General features: G+C 37.3%; 3 protein-coding genes across 3 annotated transcripts; all 3 read left to right on the forward strand.

Annotated features, from left to right (window-relative positions):
* The first annotated feature begins 3,719 nt into the window (after nt 1-3,719).
* Nucleotides 3,720-5,123, forward strand: LOC145554533 (vomeronasal type-2 receptor 26-like). The gene is made up of 2 exons (XM_081614519.1): nt 3,720-3,946; nt 4,031-5,123. The coding sequence occupies exons 1-2, from the start codon at nt 3,808-3,810 to the stop codon at nt 4,927-4,929; spliced, it is 1,038 nt and encodes a 345-aa protein (XP_081470645.1). The 5' UTR covers nt 3,720-3,807; the 3' UTR covers nt 4,930-5,123.
* Nucleotides 5,124-5,164: 41 nt separating this feature from the next.
* LOC145554532 (extracellular calcium-sensing receptor-like) lies at nt 5,165-11,368 on the forward strand. The gene is made up of 8 exons (XM_081614518.1): nt 5,165-6,551; nt 7,055-7,349; nt 7,432-7,721; nt 7,946-8,241; nt 8,859-9,058; nt 9,183-9,404; nt 9,502-9,625; nt 9,723-11,368. The coding sequence occupies exons 1-8, from the start codon at nt 6,199-6,201 to the stop codon at nt 10,619-10,621; spliced, it is 2,679 nt and encodes an 892-aa protein (XP_081470644.1). The 5' UTR covers nt 5,165-6,198; the 3' UTR covers nt 10,622-11,368.
* Nucleotides 11,369-11,371: 3 nt separating this feature from the next.
* Nucleotides 11,372-16,782, forward strand: LOC145554531 (extracellular calcium-sensing receptor-like). The gene is made up of 8 exons (XM_081614516.1): nt 11,372-12,066; nt 12,608-12,902; nt 12,985-13,274; nt 13,491-13,786; nt 14,020-14,225; nt 14,350-14,571; nt 14,668-14,791; nt 14,883-16,782. Exons 1-8 carry the CDS (start codon nt 11,714-11,716, stop codon nt 15,842-15,844), a joined length of 2,748 nt encoding a protein of 915 aa, XP_081470642.1. The 5' UTR covers nt 11,372-11,713; the 3' UTR covers nt 15,845-16,782.
* The last annotated feature ends 55 nt before the right edge of the window (nt 16,783-16,837 follow it).

The raw sequence follows: 16,837 nt of genomic DNA on the forward strand, positions 1-16,837 counted from the left end.
TACAGTGTACGGTATGACAGTTCAAAGTCAATGTATTCTACCAATCTACATTTACAGCTAAGATCACAATTATTCATACCCCTGACACATATAAATTAAAAGTTTTTCCAGTCAAGCAATAATTTGTCTCTAACAGAAAATGATACATAAATCTCCCAAGATATGTTAACACGAGACAAAAGGAGTCATTTTTGTTAACAAAATCAAATTTTTTTGTTTGCATTTTAAGATAAAAATTGTATTTTGAAAAGGATTTACACAGCTATGTAAAGAGCCTCTGTAGCATGAACACAATTGAACATTTCCTCATATTGACAAGCCTTTTAGAATCACTTTTTTTGAAGGTACATGTTTTTATGGTGAACTCTAAGTCCATGAAATCTTTTATCTCCTGAGGGTTATCATTTAGATTTAGGTTGGTACTCACACTGGTAATAGTAGCATTGCTATTATTATTATTATTATTATTATTATTATTATTATTATTATTATTATTATTAATTATTAAAGTTTATTTGATAGGGACAGACACGCATTGACATAGACAAACTGAATAAAACAGCAGTCCCATGTTTGCATTATGGTGCAATAGCAGCAGCTAATTCGCATCACTTGTCCCTTAAGCACATTGGTCATATTAAAAGATTTTAAATGTAAACCTGCCATGACCTTGAATAATTTAGGGGTTTCACTGTGTGAAATGCCAATTCATACATCTTAGTAAATGTTTGAAGTATTATTGAGTTAAGTGTTTGTGGAAAGCTGGTCTAACCCTAAATCCTAGTTTAGAGACATGAACAGAAACAGAAAAACAAAGTGGACATTTTTATGTAACGTCATGTTAAGACAATAAAAGATGACTGGATGAGGTCGTGTTGTTAATAATAAATGATCACCTGACACATCATAGATGTTTAAAGGCCAGCAAATACACACCTCCTCACACAGACACTTGGAAAATGGAGATTGGCTTGAGATTAGCAGTGAGTTTGTTTGAGCTGATCATTGTTCTTGTGTTGGGTGGGACTCTAGATGATCTGAAACAAAAGATTCTCCCTACAGAAGCTCTGGCTGCTGCTGCTGGCAGCGTCACATTCTCATCAGAGCGATGCATCCTACGGGGTACTCCTCCTGCACCCGCATTCTCTCTGCATGGAGATTTTGTAATTGGAGGCACTTTCTTCATTCACTACAAAATGCAAACGGTGATTAATAACTACGCCACCAAGCCTGAGCTTCCAAGATGCACAGGGAGGTTAGTTAATGGAAAGCTTTTGTGCCATGTGTTCTGTGATATTTAGAAAACTAAATTACATATGTGACTTTTGTGTTTCATAATTAGCAAGTTTCTTGTGAGATTTTGCTGTTAGCTGTTTTAGTCATTTTAATATTAAATCAGAACTCACTTGAGCTTGAATTTGATTTTCTGAAGTTTCTTAATTCTTGCAACATTTTGAGAACATATTTTCAAGTAATATCATCAGTTGTTGATTATTGCCAGTTCACACATATGCTTTGTTTGGTTTATGACAGCTACACGTTTATATTGTCTTTAAGTATTGTATCCTGAACTTTTTCTTATATTAACTAAATGATTCACTGATCCTCTACAGCTTTAATCCCAGGGAGCTGCGCTTTTCCCGCACAATGATCTTTGCCATTGAGGAGATAAACAACAGCACAGAGCTGCTGCCGGGCATCAAACTGGGTTATCAGATCCATGACACCTGTGCATCTGTTCCTGTAGTGGTGCATGTTGCATTTCAGCTACTGAACGGCCAGGATCCTGTGTTTTACCAGGACAGGAACTGTTCTCAGTCTGGAGTGGTGGTGGCTGCTGTGGGAGACTCTGGATCCACTCCATCCATCAGCATGTCACGCATCATGGGGCCATTCAACATCCCTCTGGTGATTAGACTGAATTCATTTCCAAATGAAACTAAGGTATAAATGTGGTGATAATTTTTCTCCTTAATGTTTTTTTTTTATATAGGTGAGCTATTTTGCCACTTGTGCCTGCCTGTCAGACAAACAAGAATATCCAACATTTTTTAGAACAATTCCCAGTGACCAGTTCCAAGCTGATGCGCTGGCCAAGCTGGTCAAATACTTTGGTTGGACTTGGATTGGTGCCGTCCACTCGGACTCGGATTATGGAAATAATGGCATGGCGTCCTTTCTTAAGGCAGCAAAGAGTGAGGGGATCTGTGTGGAGTACATTGAATCATTTTATCGGACTGACCCACAGAGCAAGATCAGAAGAGTTGCTGACGTTATCCGCAGGTGTTGATCTGAACCTCTTCAGAAAATCTTAAATTGTTTTCAGAAGAGATCGCTTTACATTATTATCAAGAAGTGTTTTCTTTCTACTTTCTCAAAGCATAACAATTAAATGGCAAGAAATTTATTTATATCAGTTAACATGAAATGCAATTGCATCTGATTTTGTTATTAAATTGCCTGGTGAGTCTAACTCGTATTCAAATTTCTCTCCAGGTCAACAGCAACAGTTGTTGTTGCCTTTGTAGCTGCTGGTGACATGAAGTTCCTGTTAGAGGAACTGGCTCTGGATCCTCCTCCACCTCGTCAGTGGATCGGAAGTGAATCCTGGATAACTGACCCAAACTCCATGAGCTTCAGTTTCTGCGCAGGAGCGATCGGTGTGGCTATCCAGCAATCTGTCATCCCAGGTCTGAGAGACTTCCTGCTGGATCTCTCTCCCTCTGACGTCGCTGCCTCGTCAGTGCTGGCTGAGTTCTGGGAGGAGGCATTCAACTGCAGCCTGACAAAAAGTGAGTTTGTACAAAAAAATGCCACTGTTATAACTGGGTTAAAAGACTCGTCTGGTTCTGAATATCCATCATATCTTTTCTCACAAAAGACAGAAGCACTTTTATGTCTAAATAATACAGATAATAAGGATAATCCTTATGGAAGGATAATCCAGATCCTTCCATCTGATAATAATAATTGTTATTGGTTGGTTAATTGTTTAAAGACAACTGGGTTATAAGACCTTAAGTTACAGTATCCATCTTATGAAGTGGTGTATTTCATCCCTGTTGTATTTTATAAATATCTTCAGTGACACATTATCTTTAGACATTCGTAGATTTTTCATACTGCATTTTAAGTTACCTTTCTTTGATGTGTTTATTGGAACACTTGTGTTGATATAATCTACATTTTATTTAGCTGTTGATCTGACCAAGAGAGTGTGTGATGGAACTGAAGATATTAAAGCCATCCGAAGCCCTTACACCGAAACATCTCAGTTAAGAATCACTAACATGGTGTACAAGGCTGTTTATGCTGTAGCTCATGCCATTCATGATGCTGTATGTCAGGAAACAGAGAACAAGACACAGTGTGACAAACACAGGAATATGGAGCCCAAACAGGTCAGTTTATTAAGTGGTATATTTTATTAGTTTAATGTGAAAAGACTGAAAATACAAGTATGTTTTTCAAGCTTTTGACTTCTTTCCCTCTGTGTTCTTTGCTTAGATTTTTGGTGCATTAAAGAAAGTAAACTTCTCCAAGAATGGATATCATGTCTCATTTGATGAAAACGGAGACGCTGTGGCTTTTTATGAGCTTGTAAACTGGCAGAAAAGTAAGAGAGGAGTTATGGAACTGGTAACAGTGGGATATTATGATGCTTCTCTGCCAAAAGGCCAGGAGTTTCGTATCAACAGGAACTTAACCTGGTTGGAAGGTGGAACAGAGGTACACAGTTTTGGACTAATTACTCAATGTAGCTTGTAAAAAAAGCAAACAAAATAAAACTTTAAAACAGTTTTTTTGATGTTTCTGTTTCAGGTTCCAGTCTCAGTTTGCTCAGAGAGTTGTCCTCCAGGAACTCGTAAAGTGTTGCAGAAAGGAAAACCAATCTGCTGCTATGACTGTATACCATGTCCTGAAGGAGAGATCAGTAATATGACAGGTAAGTTTTTAAAATCTTAATGCAGATGATCTTATCATTAAAAATATGAATGCATACAGTGATTTTTTTCCTTTCTATTTTCAGATCCACCTGATTGTTTGCTGTGTCCTAAAGAGTTCTGGCCAAATGCAAACAAAGATGCTTGTTTGCCCAAACCAGTTGAGTTTCTTTCCTTCGATGAAGTCCTGTCAATCATCCTGGCTGCAGTCTCTGTTAGTGGATCCATACTAGTTGTCATTACAGCATTAATTTTCTTCTATCACAGAACGACTCCAATTGTCAGAGCCAACAACTCAGAGTTGAGCTTCCTGCTGCTCTTCTCTCTGACTCTGTGTTTCTTATGTTCACTAACTTTCATTGGAGCCCCCTCTGAGTGGTCCTGCATGTTGCGGCACACAGCGTTTGGCATCACATTTGTTCTCTGTATCTCCTGTGTTCTTGGGAAAACTTTAGTGGTTCTAATGGCCTTTAAAGCTACACTTCCTGGTAACAATATGATGAAATGGTTTGGTCCTCTTCAACAAAGAATGACTGTAGTATCGTTTACATTTATTCAAGTTTTAATATGTATCATATGGTTGGTTGTGAGTCCTCCCTTCCCAGTGAAAAATCTGACCACCTACAAGGAGAAGATCATCCTGGAATGTGCGTTAGGCTCTGCTGTTGGTTTCTGGGCTGTGCTCGGCTACATCGGCCTGCTGGCTGTGTTTTGCTTTGTGTTAGCTGTTCTAGCTCGGAAACTACCCGATAATTTCAACGAAGCCAAGATGATAACCTTCAGCATGTTGATATTCTGTGCCGTCTGGATCACCTTCATCCCAGCTTATGTCAGCTCTCCTGGAAAATTTACTGTGGCTGTGGAGATATTTGCTATTCTGGCCTCCAGTTTTGGACTGATACTGTGTATATTTGCTCCAAAGTGTTACATTATTTTGTTTCAACCAGAAAAGAACACTAAGAAGTTTTTAATGAACAAGAATTGATGGTAAATTGCAAGAACATTGGCAGAAAAGTGAAAAGTCTATTATGAATAAATTGAAACAACAGATGTATTTAAAAAAAACTTTCACAGTTTAACCTTAGATAACAATATGTAGAAGTCTTTTGATAATTTTCTTCTAATACTCATATTAGAAGAAAATTATTTTGTCATCCATTTTTTTTTTTTTCCCCCCACAAAAACTTTATTTTTCCTTTCCCGTAAAACATATTTCTGGCTAAATCCAGTTTCATTTTTATAGATTGTCAAACATTTTTGATAATACATATACTAAAACCCAAAAAAAATACTTTGCTATAAACAACTATGTGTTCATGTATTTTGGGGGGAAAAAATCATCACATATTGGAGATAAGACAAACTTTATCTTCTGAATCTTTGCAACTTGTTTTCTACTAGTTTTAGCTGTTAAATAAGCCAATCATAGCTCTCATTGCTACAAATTAATTGGGCAAATCTGCTTTCTAGTTTAGCTTCTAAAGTAAAGTAATATTATTTCAATCTGACTTTTTTCTCTTCAGTTTAATCTTCCACCATACCTGTGTTTTAAGATAGTTAAATCTTTGTAATTTTGCAAAGCTTTATGTGTCTGTTGCTGATTTTGGTAACACTTTATTTGAAGGGGGGTGGATAAGACTGTCCTGACACTGTCATAAACATGACATAACACCTGTAATGAACATGAATAAGCCTTCATGAATATGTATGACTGTTGTCATAAAGCGTTATTCAGTAAATTATGACACTTTTAATACAAAATTGACATTATTCAAAATGTCTTTGTTATGACAACTTGACATTAACCAATACATTATTACTGTTTAAACTTTACCTTTAATAACATAAAGTTACCTAATTTTTAAAGTGCAACAGTAATACTTTTATAACAAATTTATATCAGTAATGATTTCTTGGTGTTCTGCTGATGTTATATTATTGACTCAGTCAATAAACAAGTTCGTTTGTCACTTGGTTGTTGGTTGTTTCTCTGGTGAATCATACACACTCCAAACCCTGAGATACATTTGAGCAGTAAATATATGAATTGGTCCCAAATCAGATTGCAATGCAACTTGAGATTTAAAAAAAAAAAAAATTAAAAAGTGAATAAAGTGATTTGCAGGATTGTGTTTTGTCCTTTGTTGGTTGTTCAAATAAGATCTGGAAAGTAAAAATGTGTTATTTTAATTCATGACTATTCATGTCATTAAAAGCTTAAATATAGGTGAAGCCTCCCTCTAATGAACAACCGATGTTATTTAGATATTTAAAGGCCTGTAAAACAACATTTGCACACAGCAAGCGAAACTTGACGGATGAAATGCGGACCCTCTTCATTGGTCCGAGATTCTTAGTCATTTTACTGGAGCTGATGTCACTGGTTCTCTTGGCTCAGTCTGTAAATGTCCTGACACAGAGGACTGAGCCTGGAGTCCACACTGAGGCTTCATCCACCAGGTGTACTCTGCTGGGTACGCCTCGTTCACCTGCGTTCTCAGAGGACGGGGACTTCATCATTGGAGGGGTTTCCTCCATTCATTACCAGCTTTACACAGTGATTTATAATTACACCACCAAGCCTGAGCCTCCGAGATGCACAGGGAGGTCAGTAAGAAGGAGACGTGGAAGATGATGTTACATGTGATTTGTGCTTGTTGTGATACTGGGAGAAAATATTCAGATACGTTTAATTCATAAAGCTTTGTGTTCATAAATAACATGGTTTTAAGTCTATTGTTACCAAGTTTCTGTGCACTTTCATTCATTTCTGCTAATCTAATGTTTGACTTCTGATTGAATAACAAAGGTAATAAATTTATCTTTAAAAGACAAATCTGCAAATTCATTTTTAAATTGAATGTTTCTTGCTTTTATGTTTTAAAATGCAATACAATTATACTATTTATTACAATACATTTAACTGAATACCAAATGATTTAGTTTTGTTATACAAGTGAATTACAAGATATTTATCTTTCTCCAACTTATCTCTTTGTTTCATTTAAGGTTTCTTACTTTCTTGTTAGACTGACTGGATTTTGATGTAAATAAGACAGTTTTCAAAGTTTTTATTAAATGTTATCTTTCACCTAATCCATTTCCTTCAGCTTCAACGCCCGGGGGCTGCGCTTCTTCCGCACAATGATCTTTGCTATTGAGGAGATAAACAACAGCACAGAGCTGCTGCCGGGCATCAAACTCGGATATCGTCTCTATGACTCCTGCGTCTCTGTGCCTGTCTCAGTGCACGTTGCATTTCAGCTGGCAAACGGCCCGGATCCTGTGGTTTACAGAGGAGAAAACTGTTCTCAGTCTGGAGTGGTGATGGCTGCTGTGGGAGACTCTGGATCCACTCCATCCATCAGCATGTCACGCATCATGGGGCCATTCAACATCCCTCTGGTGATTAGTCTAAAACGATCAAATGTGTCAATTTATTCTACCCCTCCTAATAATATTTTCATTCTTTTTGTTTTTGCTTTAGGTGAGCCACTTTGCCACGTGTGCCTGCCTGTCAGACAAACAGCAGTTCCCGACATTTTTCAGAACTATTCCCAGTGACCATTACCAAGCTGATGCACTGGCCAAGCTGGTGAAACACTTTGGTTGGACTTGGATAGGAGCCGTCCACTCAGACTCAGACTATGGAAATAATGGCATGGCCTCTTTTCTAGGAGCAGCACTGAGAGAGGGGATCTGTGTGGAGTACATTGAATCCTTTTTTAGAACCAACCAACAGAGCAAGATCAGAAGAGTGGCAGATGTTATCCGTAGGTTTGTGCTTTTGTAGACCTGTAAATGGCTTTTCATTTTGTTTTAGAATAAATTTACAAAAATGTTGCAGATTTTCTTTATTGCTGGAGATCTTGATTTTTTTTTGTTTGTTTTTTTTTTTTTTTAGAAATGTTTACTTGTAATTAGTGTCATCTGTATGTAGAAAGGGTTAAATTTGCTAATAAGCTGCTAGTTGGACCTAACACATTCTATCATCTCTGCAGATCCACAGCAGTGGTTGTGGTGGCATTTACAGCCTCTGGTGATATGAAAGTCCTACTGGAGGAACTGGCTCGGGATCCTCCTCCGCCTCGTCAGTGGATCGGGAGTGAGTCTTGGGTAACAGATCCACTCTTGATGAGCTTCAGTTTCTGTGCAGGAGCCATTGGAGTTGCCATCCAGCAATCTGTCATCCCAGGTCTGAGAGACTTTCTGCTGGATCTCTCTCCCTCTGAAGTGGCTGCCTCCCCACTGCTTTCTGAGTTCTGGGAGGATGCATTCAACTGCAGCCGTACCTCAAGTGAGACATTTTAAAAGTTTTTATGCTGGCTTTTACTTTTATTAACAAAATAATATGAAATGAAACTGCTGGTAGTTGATTATTCTAAATATTTTGACATTGACATAGATGCATTTTCTGATATTTGTTTGTGAAATATGAATGTTTTCCTCTCTGGTATATTATCAAAGTGAACTGAAATTAATTTTTATCAAACTTTGCAACACAGTAATAATGTTAGTGTGTGAGTTCTGGAAATATGTGAAATCAGCTTTAATGAAAACGTAGGCCTTTTTATACAACCATTCTTGAATCTTTCATGTAAATAATTTATGTAGACCAGAAGAAAGGTATGAAATACTTTTTGTAACCCCTTTTTTTTTTTGCCTAAGATTATGTATGTATTTTTTGTTTGTTTGCACGGAACACGATTCTTAACTCTGTAGGCAAATTACACAACCATAACATCTTGTATGTACAGATTTTTTTATTTATATAATGACATAAAATTCTTGCAGTTTTTTAATATTATTTGAAAATAACATAAGAAGAACTAGATATTTTGGTATTATAACTGTTTGCATAATTTACTTATGAATAGAAACAAAACATATAAATATCTCTGTCTTCCGCTGCAGAACCAAACAAGAGAAGATGTGATGGAACTGAAGATATTAAAACACTTAAGAGTCCGTACACTGAAACGTCTCAGTTAAGGATTTCTAACATGATGTACAAGGCTGTTTATGCAATAGCTCATGGTATTCACAATGCAGTTTGTCATGAGAAAAATGCAACTGTTCAATGTGACAAAAACATCGGACTGGAGCCAAAACAGGTCAGTTCAGAGAGAAACAAACTTCACTGAAGATTTCATTAACAATTACAAACTACTAACTTCTTTACAATTCACTTTGAAGGACGCCAATTGTATTTATTTGTATTTTTCTTTTCATTTGAAGGTTTTTAGTGAATTGAAGAAAGTGAACTTCTCCAAGAATGGATATCATGTCTCATTTGATGCTAATGGAGACCCTGTGGCTTTTTATGAGCTGGTAAACTGGCAGAAAAGTAAGAGTGGAGTTATTGAACTGGTAACAGTGGGATATTATGATGCATCACTACCAAGAGGCCAGGAGTTTCGTATCAACAGGAACTTAACCTGGTTGCAAGGGAGAAAAGAAGTAATAATCAGAAAGATGATTGTCTTAGCAGCAATTAATTGTTTTGATAATGTTGGTTGTAAAATAATTGAATTTATTTTCTCTGTTTCTGTTTCAGGCTCCAGTTTCAGTTTGCTCAGAGAGTTGTCCTTCAGGAACTCGTAAAGTGTTACAGAAAGGAAAACCAATCTGCTGCTATGACTGTATACCATGTCCTGAAGGAGAGATCACTAATATGACAGGTAAAGTCAAATGCATTTTCAAATTTATCCACATCCTTGTATATTTATCTAATAAGAACAATTTATTTATTTATTTTTTTTTAATTTTTTTTGTTAGATTCTCTTGAATGTTTCCCATGTCCAGGAGAGTTCTGGCCAAATTCAAAAAGAGATGCTTGTCTACCCAAACCAGTTGAGTTTCTTTCCTATGGTGAAGTCCTGTCAATCATCCTGGCTGCATTTTCTGTTAGTGGAGCATTTCTGGCCGTCATTACGGCATTAATTTTCTTCCATCACAGAACAACTCCAATTGTTAGAGCCAACAACTCAGAGCTGAGCTTCCTGCTGCTCTTCTCTCTGACTCTGTGTTTCTTATGTTCACTAACTTTCATTGGAGCCCCCTCTGAGTGGTCCTGCATGCTGCGACACACAGCGTTTGGCATCACATTTGTTCTCTGTATCTCCTGTGTTCTTGGGAAAACTATAGTGGTTCTAATGGCCTTTAAAGCTACACTTCCTGGTAGTAATGCAATGAAATGGTTTGGTCCTCCACAACAAAGGATGACTGTAGTGTCAATCACCTTCATTCAGGTTATAATATGCATCATATGGTTGGTTGTGAGTCCTCCCTTCCCAGTGAAAAATCTGACCACCTACAAGGAGAAGATCATCCTGGAATGTGCGTTAGGCTCTGCTGTTGGTTTCTGGGCTGTGCTCGGCTACATCGGCCTGCTGGCTGTGTTTTGCTTTGTGTTAGCTGTTCTAGCTCGGAAACTACCTGATAATTTCAACGAAGCCAAGATGATAACCTTCAGCATGTTGATATTCTGTGCCGTCTGGATCACCTTCATCCCAGCTTATGTCAGCTCTCCTGGAAAATTTACTGTGGCTGTGGAGATATTTGCCATTCTGGCCTCCAGCTTTGGACTGATACTGTGTATATTTGCTCCAAAGTGTTTCATCATTTTGCTGCGGCCTGAAAAAAACACTAAGAAATCTTTGATGAACAAGAATTGATGGTAAATAGCCAGAAGATTTGTAGGAAAGTGACAAAAAATTTATTATGAATAAACCTACACTTTGTAAAGTGGTCAGATGTATTTAAGAAAAAACGTTCATAGTTTAACATTAGATAACAATATAGAGCTGTCTTTTGATAATTTTCTACTTATACTGATATTATGATTTCGTCATCTATATTTGTTTTTGCTTTTTTCCCCCCCAAAAAAACTTTATTTTTCCTTTCCCGTAATACATATTTCTGGCTAAATCCAGTTCGCCTCTAGCGCAGTTTCATTTTTATAGATTGTCAAACATTTTTGATAATACATACACTAAAACCCAAAAAATACTTTGCTATAAACAACTATGTGTTCATGTATTTTGGGGGGGAAAAATCATCACATATTGGAGATAAGACAAACTTTATCTTCTGAATCTTTGCCATTTGTTTTCTAGTTTTATCTGTTAAATAAGCCAATCATAGCTCTCATTGCTACAAATTAATTGGGCAAATCTACTTTCTGTTTTAGCTTCTAAAGTAAAGTAATATTATTTCAATCTGACTTTTTTTCTCTTCAGTTCAGTTTAATCTTCCACTGTCCCTGTGTTTCAAAATTGTTAAATCTTTGTAATTTCGCAAAGCTTTGTGTCTGTTCCTGATTTTTCTCACCAGTACATCCAGTACAATGTATCACATTCTGTTTGTGTTCTGCTGATGTTATATTATGGACTCAGTCAATAAACAAGTTTGTTTGTCACTTGGTTGTTTCTCTGGTGAATCATACACACTCCAAACCCTGAGATACATTTGAGCAGTAAACATATGAATTGGTCCCAATGCAGATTGCAATGCAACTTGAGATTGAAAAAAAAAAAAAAAACCTAACAAAAATATGAATAAAGTGATTAGCTCAATATAAAATATACTACCAACAAGCAAATACTTGTCAATGCATTTGCAACTTCAGGATTGTTTTTTGTCCTTTGTTGGTTGTTCAAATAAGATCTGGAAAGTAAAAATGTGTTACTTTCATTCATGACTATTCATCATGTCATTAAAAGCTTAAATGTCATAGGTGAAGCCTCCCTTTGACCAATCAACAACCAATGTTATTTAGATATTTAAAAGCCTGTAAAACAACATTTGCACACAGCCAAAGAAACTCGACGGATGAAATGCGGACCCTCTTCATTGGTCCGAGATTCTTAGTCATTTTACTGGAGCTGATGTCACTGGTTCTCTTGGCTCAGTCTGTAAATGTCCTGACACAGAGGACTGAGCCTGGAGTCCACACTGAGGCTTCATCCACCAGGTGTACTCTGCTGGGTACGCCTCGTTCACCTGCGTTCTCAGAGGATGGGGACTTCATCATTGGAGGGGTTTCCTCCATTCATTACCAGCTTTACACAGTGATTTATAATTACACCACCAAGCCTGAGCCTCCGAGATGCACAGGGAGGTCAGTAAGAAGGAGACGTGGAAGATGATGTTACATGTGATTTGTGCTTGTTGTGATACTGGGAGAAAATATTCAGATACGTTTAATTCATAAAGCTTTGTGTTTACAACCAGCGGCCATCTTAGTCTTATGTTACTATGTTGTGATTGTTGCTGTGTACTTTCATTCATTTAAGCCAATTTAATGTTTGACTTCTGATTAAATAATAAAGGTAATGAACTTATATTTATTTTGAAGCCGTAAATGTAATTGAAATCTTATTTAAGTTAGATGCATTGTTTTGCTTGAATTTTTAAAATTTAATATGTCTGTTAACAATTTGTTACAACATATTTAACTGAATATCAAATTCTTTAGTTATGCTACACCTCTCAATTACATTATAGCACTGACTAATTCCTTCCCAACATTAGATTAATTTCTTTTTTTGTGTATGTTTATTTTTTTTCTTTGTTGCAAATCTTAATAACTTTCAATGTTTATGAGACAATTTTCAAAGATTTTATTAAATGTTATCTTTCACCTAATCCATTTCCTTCAGCTTCAACGCCCGGGGGCTGCGCTTCTTCCGCACAATGATCTTTGCTATTGAGGAGATAAACAACAGCACAGAGCTGCTGCCGGGCATCAAACTCGGATATCGTCTCTATGATTCCTGCGTCTCTGTGCCTGTCTCGGTGCACGTTGCATTTCAGCTGGCAAACCGCCCGGATCCTGTGGTTTACAGAGGAGAAAACTGTTCTCAGTCTGGAGTGGTGATGGCTGCTGTGGGAGACTCTGGATCCACTCCATCCATCAGCATGTCACGCATCATGGGGCCATTCAACATCCCTCTGGTGATTAGACTAAAACGATCAAATGTGTCAATTTATTCTACCCCTCCTAATAATATTTTCCTTCTTTTTGTTTTTGCTTTAGGTGAGCCACTTTGCCACGTGTGCCTGCCTTTCAGACAAACAGCAGTTCCCGACATTTTTCAGAACTATTCCCAGTGACCATTACCAAGCTGATGCACTGGCCAAGCTGGTGAAACACTTTGGTTGGACTTGGATAGGAGCCGTCCACTCAGACTCAGACTATGGAAATAATGGCATGGCCTCTTTTCTAGGAGCAGCACTGAGAGAGGGGATCTGTGTGGAGTACATTGAATCCTTTTTTAGAACCAACCAACAGAGCAAGATCAGAAGAGTGGCAGATGTTATCCGTAGGTTTGTGCTTTTGTAGACCTGTAAATGGCTTTTCATTTTGTTTTAGAATAAATTTACAAAAATGTTGCAGATTTTCTTTATTGCTGGAGATCTTGATTTTCTTGTTTGTTTGTTTTTAGAAATGTTTACTTGTAATTAGTATCATCTGTATGTAGAAAGGGTTAAATTTGCTAATAAGCTGCTAGTTGGACCTAACACATTCTATCATCTCTGCAGATCCACAGCAGTGGTTGTGGTGGCATTTACAGCCTCTGGTGATATGAAAGTCCTACTGGAGGAACTGGCTCGGGATCCTCCTCCGCCTCGTCAGTGGATCGGGAGTGAGTCTTGGGTAACAGATCCACTCTTGTTGAGCTTCAGTTTCTGTGCAGGAGCCATTGGAGTTGCCATCCAGCAATCTGTCATCCCAGGTCTGAGAGACTTTCTGCTGGATCTCTCTCCCTCTGAAGTGGCTGCCTCCCCACTGCTTTCTGAGTTCTGGGAGGATGCATTCAACTGCAGCCTGACCACAAGTGAGTAGTAAGTAGACCTGAAGATAATTACATTGATTTAACTTTGATTAATAACAGCAATACTTTATCCAAATCGAATGTGTAGAGATGTGTAGGTAGTCTAATTACAGAGCCAAATCAATAGGACTGCATGAATTTATATAAGAAACATTTACAGGGTTTTTTTATATTGAAGATAACATAAACGATGCTAATAATGTATTTTGAAACCAAATGTATCTGTTTGTCTCCAGCTGCTGGTCCAAACAGGAAAGGATGTGAAGGAAATGAAGATCTTAAAACCCTTAAAAACCCGTACACTGAAACGTCTCAGTTAAGAGTAACTAACATGGCGTATAAGGCTGTTTATGCAATAGCTCATGCTATTCACAGTGCAGTGTGGCAGAAAAAATGGAAATCAATTCAACATGATGACCACATCAGATTGGAGCCCAAACAGGTTAGTCCATAGATGTAGAAAAAAATATTTGTGTTTTCATGAAGAATTAGAGACTTTCAACTTCTTTTAAGCTCTCTAAAAAACATGGCTCACTGTATCTCATTGTCTTTTCTTTTATTTTAAGATTTTTGTTGAACTGAAGAAAGTAAACTTCTCAAAGAATGGCTCCCATGTGTCGTTTGATGCTAATGGAGACCCTGTGGCTTTTTATGAGCTGGTAAACTGGCAGAAAAGTGAGAGTGGAGTTATTGAACTGGTAACAGTGGGATATTATGATGCATCACTACCAAGAGGCCAGGAGTTTCACATCAACAGGAGCATAACCTGGTTGGAAGGGAGAAAAGAAGTAATAAGCAAAAAGATGATTGTTTTAGCAACAATCAATTGCATTATTGATAATGCTTCAAAAATATAAGGCTTTTTTTCTCTGTCTCTGTTTCAGGTTCCAGTCTCAGTTTGCTCAGAGAGTTGTCCTCCAGGAACTCGTAAAGTGTTGCAGAAAGGAAAACCAATCTGCTGCTACGACTGTATACCATGTCCTGAAGGAGAGATCAGTAATATGACAGGTAAAGTCAAACGTATTTTCAAATTTATCCACATTCTTAAATCTTTATGTAGTAAGAAAACTATTTGTATTTTTTTTGTTTATTTTTTCAGGTTCTCTCCAGTGTTTCCCATGTCCCAGAGAGTTCTGGCCAAACGCAAAAAGAGATGCTTGCTTTCCCAAACCAGTTGAGTTTCTTTCCTATGGTGAAGTCCTGTCAATCATTCTGGCTGTATTTTCTGTTAGTGGAGCATCTCTGGCCGTCATTACAGCATTAATTTTCTTTCATCACAGAGCAACTCCAATTGTCAGAGCCAACAACTCAGAGCTGAGCTTCCTGCTGCTCTTATCTCTGACTCTGTGTTTCTTATGTTCACTAACTTTCATTGGAGCCCCCTCTGAGTGGTCCTGCATGCTGCGGCACACAGCGTTTGGCATCACATTTGTTCTCTGTATCTCCTGTGTTCTTGGGAAAACTATAGTGGTTCTTATGGCCTTTAAAGCTACACTACCTGGTAGTAATGTCATGAAATGGTTTGGTCCTGTACAGCAAAGAATGACTGTAGCATCTTTTACATTCATTCAGGTTATAATATGTATCATATGGTTGGTTGTGAGTCCTCCCTTCCCAGTGAAAAATCTGACCACCTACAAGGAGAAGATCATCCTGGAATGTGCGTTAGGCTCTGCTGTTGGTTTCTGGGCTGTGCTCCGCTACATCGGCCTGCTGGCTGTGTTTTGCTTTGTGTTAGCTGTTCTAGCTCGGAAACTACCTGATAATTTCAACGAAGCCAAGATGATAACCTTCAGCATGTTGATATTCTGTGCCGTCTGGATCACCTTCATCCCAGCTTATGTCAGCTCTCCTGGAAAATTTACTGTGGCTGTGGAGATATTTGCTATTCTGGCCTCCAGTTTTGGACTGATACTGTGTATATTTGCTCCAAAGTGTTTCATCATTTTGTTTCAACCAGAGAAGAACACTAAGAAAATATTTGAAAAACAACTGATGATAAATTATCGAAAGAATGGCAGCAGAATTACAGATGAAGTGTATTATCAATTGAAATCTTAAACACTCCAAACTTCTTGCAGGTATTTTAGAAATTTTTAACCTTGAAGTATAATTTGGAAATGTTTTCAATGGATCACAGTATCAATGCAATAAATTTGTCAGCTAAGTTTGTGTTTTTAGTTTCTCCAGACTTTATGTGTCTATTTTATTGTGAGGCATTTCATTATGGTTAGATTTTAGCAAGTATGCAACTTCATATAGCATCATTGTGATTATTATTGACCGGTGCAGGTGTAACTCTTATGAAAATGTGTTTATCACTTTTGCCCATATATTATTAGTCTGTTCAAATGTTTTTTTTTCTTTTTGTACATGCATACATGCAATAAAAATTCGATTCTATTTTGGCAAGTGATTTCAATCTTCAGCTGTGTTCCAAGTTATCTAATTCAGTCTGGCAGTGCTTACTATTTTCCTCAGTGATTTTGTGTTGTACTTTTGTAATGTCACGAGTAACTTACAAAATAAGCCTCCCCATTGTAAAGTTTCTCTCTAACTGGTCTGATTTTGTTCCACCCCAGCTGTGAACATCTTTGTTACTGTCTGTTGCTCAATACCATGAGAAACATCTCTATGCTCAGCAATGGAGAATCTGGAAGCTGTGTGTTTTTTTTTTTTGGACTAAACATAATTTTGTCTTATGGAAATTCATTGCTGGTCAAACATGATGAAAACTATTTAGATTAGCTTGGTATACATACAAATAAATCTGTATTGTGGCACTTTATTTATTTCTTTTTTTATGTGCAACCTTTTGGATGTATATAATGCAATCAAAAGATGCAAACAAATATCCACACATACATTTATTTACATAAATATTCCAAACACAGAGTCAAAATACACATCTTTTATAATTCCAGAGTTTCACACCGGATGAGCGCAACTAAGACTCCAACAGAATGACCAGAGATGCACCAGTCCTCACTTCTTCACTACGTACCTGATTTTCAGAGAAAAGTGCTGCTTGCAATCCTGACGCTGCTCAAGATT

This window comes from Poecilia reticulata, chromosome 13, assembly GCF_904066995.2.
Source record: "Poecilia reticulata chromosome 13, P_reticulata-male-v2, whole genome shotgun sequence".
Classification (NCBI taxonomy): domain Eukaryota; kingdom Metazoa; phylum Chordata; class Actinopteri; order Cyprinodontiformes; family Poeciliidae; genus Poecilia; species Poecilia reticulata.

Coding starts and splice junctions, on each gene's coding strand:
- LOC145554533 (XM_081614519.1), top strand. CDS start 3,808: ATGTTTCTGTTTCAGGTTCCAGTCTCAGTTTGCTCAGAGAGTTGTCCT. Junction 3,947..4,030: donor AGAGATCAGTAATATGACAG/GTAAGTTTTTAA, acceptor TTCTATTTTCAG/ATCCACCTGATTGTTTGCTG.
- LOC145554532 (XM_081614518.1), top strand. CDS start 6,199: ATGTTATTTAGATATTTAAAGGCCTGTAAAACAACATTTGCACACAGC. Junction 6,552..7,054: donor CCTCCGAGATGCACAGGGAG/GTCAGTAAGAAG, acceptor CATTTCCTTCAG/CTTCAACGCCCGGGGGCTGC. Junction 8,242..8,858: donor CAACTGCAGCCGTACCTCAA/GTGAGACATTTT, acceptor CTTCCGCTGCAG/AACCAAACAAGAGAAGATGT.
- LOC145554531 (XM_081614516.1), top strand. CDS start 11,714: ATGTTATTTAGATATTTAAAAGCCTGTAAAACAACATTTGCACACAGC. Junction 12,903..12,984: donor GGCCATTCAACATCCCTCTG/GTGATTAGACTA, acceptor TTTTTGCTTTAG/GTGAGCCACTTTGCCACGTG. Junction 13,275..13,490: donor GTGGCAGATGTTATCCGTAG/GTTTGTGCTTTT, acceptor TCATCTCTGCAG/ATCCACAGCAGTGGTTGTGG.